Source organism: Podarcis gaigeae, assembly GCF_964106915.1.
Source record: "Podarcis gaigeae genome assembly, chromosome: 8".
Classification (NCBI taxonomy): Eukaryota; Metazoa; Chordata; class Lepidosauria; order Squamata; family Lacertidae; genus Podarcis; species Podarcis gaigeae.
In genome coordinates, this window is record NC_139684.1 from 81,452,110 (window position 1) to 81,455,437 (window position 3,328).

The 3,328-nt window shown below is 44.3% G+C and overlaps 1 protein-coding gene across 1 annotated transcript; it reads left to right on the plus strand.

The window, feature by feature from the left end:
- Nucleotides 1-401: 401 nt before the first annotated feature.
- BLOC1S3 (biogenesis of lysosomal organelles complex 1 subunit 3) lies at nt 402-2,784 on the plus strand. Its single transcript, XM_083754406.1, has 2 exons — nt 402-525; nt 1,958-2,784. The coding sequence occupies exon 2, from the start codon at nt 1,969-1,971 to the stop codon at nt 2,542-2,544; it is 576 nt and encodes a 191-aa protein (XP_083610532.1). The 5' UTR covers nt 402-525; nt 1,958-1,968; the 3' UTR covers nt 2,545-2,784.
- The last annotated feature ends 544 nt before the right edge of the window (nt 2,785-3,328 follow it).

Here is a 3,328-nt window from a genome sequence, read left to right on the forward strand (position 1 = left end):
ATGCTTTTTTGTTTTCTTTTTTGTGTGTTCTGTTTTTCTTTCTTGTTTGTACAGTATTATTTTGGATTCAATGTTTGTAAGTTTTGTAATTTTTGTTGTAACTCTGCATTGAAAAATAATAATAATAATAATAAAGAAATTAAGTAAGTGCGTCTTTTGGCCCAACCGTTAAGCTCTTCCCCTTCTCCGCCCCGCCCTTTAAAGCTCAACAAACTTCGCTAGCGCTGAGGGAACGCGCTCTGCACCAGCCGAGCGGCTCCTTTTATAGCCTCTCCTCAGCTCAAAACTTTTCGACGGTTGGGCTCGCGAAGGGAGGAAAGGAGAAGACTGCGAGGCGGAGGCGAGAGGGGATTGGCTGAGAGAAGAGGACGGCTCGCGCCAGCCTCTAGCCGCCAGCGCGCATGCGCCACGTGTTGCTTTTTTTTTTTTAACCTCCAAACATAAAGCGAAGCGCTGCTGCGGCACGTGATCCGTCGGTGTCACGTGACCAGCTCAAAGGTGGAGACGCTTCTTCCTGATCGAAAGGTTGAGTTTGGAATTTTTTGGGAAGCGGGGTATGCCGTACGTAAGGCAGGAGGAGCAGTATTAATAATAATAGCAGCAGCTGCATATATACATCTCTATATAGACAGAGAGTAGCTGCAGTTTTGTGTGCATTTACTTCAGGATAAAGCTCCCTTGGAGTCAGTGGCGCTTACTTCCGAGTAGGCATCCGTTGGGTCAGGCTGTGAGAGAGAAAAGGGAGGGGAGGGCAGGGGGGTATTGCGGCTGGTTCTGCAAGGGGCTCACCTTTGCTTGAGCTGGGTTGGCTACATTTTAATAATGTTCCATTATTTTAATGTTGTATTTTATTTTTGTTTTTAAGTTGTAATCATTCATCTTGTTTTTATTATTGCTTGTAAGCCGCTCTGAGCCCGGCCTTGGCTGGGGAGGGCGGGGTATAAATAAATTATTATTATTATTATTATTATTACTATTATTATTATCCAGTTCAAAGACTCCTGCATTTTATGGGGCTCTACTAGATGATCCTTGGGTTCCTTTACACCTATACAGTTCTCTGATTCTATGAAGTGGGATGTATGTATGTGTGTGTTGACGTTTCCTATCTGCATTTAGCACCTGAAGTACACACTGAGCAGCCACACAGGTAGCCTGGCTACAGTCTTTCTCGCTATTATTATTATTATTACTAATATTATTTCATCAGTTGCTTTATCATGCCCAAGGCAACCCAGAGCAACTTAAAACTATTTAAGTGAGACGTATGGTATCTCACCGCTGCGGTGAGATGCATTTCCATTTATGTTACAGTAGGCTTTTATAAGCAAACAGTTTAATAGATTTAAATTAGCAAATGCTACACAAATCTTGTTTGTGGTGGTGTGTTAAAAGTAACAACCCTGGGGTAACCCGTGTGAGAGGATTGGGTAATGGTATGCTATCGGACTGCTGGCATTGTGAGTGTGGAGGAAGTTTCTGGGCGAACTTCCAGGAGCCATATTTCCACGGTGGGCAGAGTGAAAGTGAGAGGCATAAACAGAGTTTGAGGACACCTTCCAGCCGGACAAAAGGAAGATGCAAAGCTGTGGTGTGAGAGGCTTGGAGGGGCACATTAGCCTCCCAAGTCTGAGGTTTCCTCACCTCTGTCTCCAACAGTGATTAGACAGCTGTTCCTGAGAAGATGACAGAGGGGGTGATGGAGGGAGCCACCCATCTTATGTTCTCTCATCTGTCAGTACTTAGATGGAACTGGTCGCTGGACATGGAGGATTCGTGGAGCAGCTCCCTCATTTTTTGTATAGCCCCCCCCCATCAACCTCCCACATCAACAGCACTGTCTGTACATCCTATTCTTAATTACTGCTCCATAATAGGATATAATCAATTGGGGTTATCCTGGTAGGTTTAGCTCCGTCACAAATTCTCAAAATTGAAGTTGCTTTTGTTTCTTTAGGTAATGCAGACATGGCCACCCGGAGGTACAAAACTGTTGTTCAGGGAGAAGCCTCAGAGACTGATTCAGAGGAAGAGGTTTATCTGTCCTCCGTACCCCAGGCTTCATGTCCCAACCTTTCCGGCGTAAAAATTGCTGGGGAGGCCTCTGAAACAGATGAGGAGGAAGATGCAAGCCCCTGTAGGCCGAAAGCAGAGCCTAAATTGATCAGCACAGACTTGCCGCCACTGATTGTTTTCAGGAATGAGGATCTGGGGTCCCCCACAGCGGTTGAAGAGAAGCCTGCCCTTCGTATCAGACATCGCGGCCGCTACAGCACTTTGCTACAGCAGAAGCTGATCGAGAGCAATGCCCGCTTGTACTACGATGTCAGCAGTACCGTTAAGCAAGTGTACCAGACTGCTATCAAGGAGATTGGGGCCATAACTGGACAGCTCAGTAACTCCCAAAACGGCATCATCAGCGCATCACACAACATCCGGCTTGTCCTGGAGGATTTGCGTGCTGTTGCAGAAAAGATAGACATCATCACCAGCTGCAACCTGCTGCCTGATATCCAGATAGAGCTACCTCCAGTAAACACCTAGCTGGTTCTAGAACGATAGCTAGCCAATTAACTGCTTTTTGCAGGCAGTTAAAGGTGTTGAGAGAGAGAGACTGCTGCAACCCTGGCCATAAGGTGCAATAAGAAACTGGAATAGAAGCTTTTGACTCAAAACTTTTGATGCCTAGTGTTTCAGTCACACTTGTATATCCTGTAATAATCTTGCCTAAATAGTCCACCATGGTAGAGTCAAAGAAAATTAAACTGCTCTTGATAAATCTTTTGTTGCGCTTCAATGTATATTGAATTTTTAAAGCTAATGCTTACTATATTTATACTTGCACCAGCATCCTAAAAGCTTCCATTTCATGTAAAGAAAAAACCTAGTCTGTCTGTCCACACATCTCTGTTCATTTGTGACATGTGAATAGTCTGAGAAAGAGATGGAAAGCCTGCCCACCTACAGACATATTTAATGTAGGTGATTAAGCAAGTGACTAGTACAGGGTGAGTCCTTTAAAAGAGGCCCTGCGGATACAGAGTACAGGGCCTCTTTTCAAAGACAAGCTTGTGATCCATGATGATGGTGGTGGAACAGGACTGGTTTGAAATTAGTTGTGTATAAAACACAATCCTCTGAATACAGAAGGCTGAGTATTTGTGGAATTCAGTGTGTTACACCTTGGAATTCAGTTGTGTTACACCTTGTGTTAATTGTGTGAGCTTGTTTCGTTACTTCATACTTTTGCAGGTGGTTATGGAGTCTGCTCAGACAAAAATAGCACAACTATATGGAATATCATTGAATACTGCAGTTTCAAGTATCA